The 840-nt window shown below is 30.8% G+C and overlaps 1 protein-coding gene across 1 annotated transcript in view; it reads right to left on the bottom strand.

Annotated features, from left to right (window-relative positions):
* Window positions 205-840, bottom strand: part of LOC109130456 (inhibitor of trypsin and hageman factor-like) — a 796-nt gene continuing 160 nt past the window's right edge. The window contains exon 2 of the mRNA XM_019240019.1: window positions 205-413. Coding sequence (XP_019095564.1) covers window positions 205-413 — 209 coding nt within the window. The remainder of the gene's footprint in view (window positions 414-840) is intronic.

Raw genomic sequence — 840 nt, 5'->3', positions numbered from 1 at the left:
TATGGAACATTTAAATTGTTGAAGCTCTTAAATTTATAGAAAATATATAACCCTTAACGAGACAAGATTTATAAAGTAGCTCTTAAATTCAATTTTATTATTCATGAGAACAGTTAAAGAAGTACAACATACTTCATAAATTATTGAAGCTCAAGATGAAAAACTTGAGTTATGAAAAAGAACAACAACAAAATAGTAGTAGACTCATCCAACGATTGGACGGTTTAGGACAGGACCATTGGGACAATCGTCGGCTCGAACATAGAGAACGACACGGTTGCAACAATTGTTGGATGGTAGATAAACACCTTCACGGTATATGAAAGCTGTCACACGTGGATTGTCACTTTCTATTGTTGCCTTTGCTTGAAGTCCACTCACTCCTTTTAGCGTTGGCCACTCCACTTTCAATCCTACAAATGTTTAGTCGTTGGTTAATGGTTTTCAAGTTTTCAAAAAATAAAAACGTGTTTGGTTAGGTTTTTTTTTTTAGGTTTCGGATTGAATTTTTAACTTTTTTTTTTAATAGTCCACTCCACCGTAGTTTCGACCAAAACAAGTTAATTTATGTCGGTTTTTGTGGAATCCAATCCAAAGGAAAATGTGGAATTGTAAATTAATTTAGAAAAAATAACAAGGATGTACTTAATCAAATCTATTTTTTTCAAATATAAATCGAAACATTATTGAAACTCATGAATTGTACTACACTCGGTTTCATCTTTAGTTCTTTTTTTTCTTTTTTTCTTCTGAATTGAACTAATGAATTGAAACACGATTTAGTATGGTTGACAGCTTGACATACAAACTTGGTATTCAAAAAAAAAAAAAAAAAAAAAA

The sequence above is a fragment of the Camelina sativa genome, chromosome 18 (genome assembly GCF_000633955.1).
Source record: "Camelina sativa cultivar DH55 chromosome 18, Cs, whole genome shotgun sequence".
Lineage (NCBI taxonomy): Eukaryota > Viridiplantae > Streptophyta > Magnoliopsida > Brassicales > Brassicaceae > Camelina > Camelina sativa.
The sequence above is the reverse complement of the archived record's forward strand: the minus strand, read 5'-3'. Positions and strand labels throughout refer to the sequence as shown.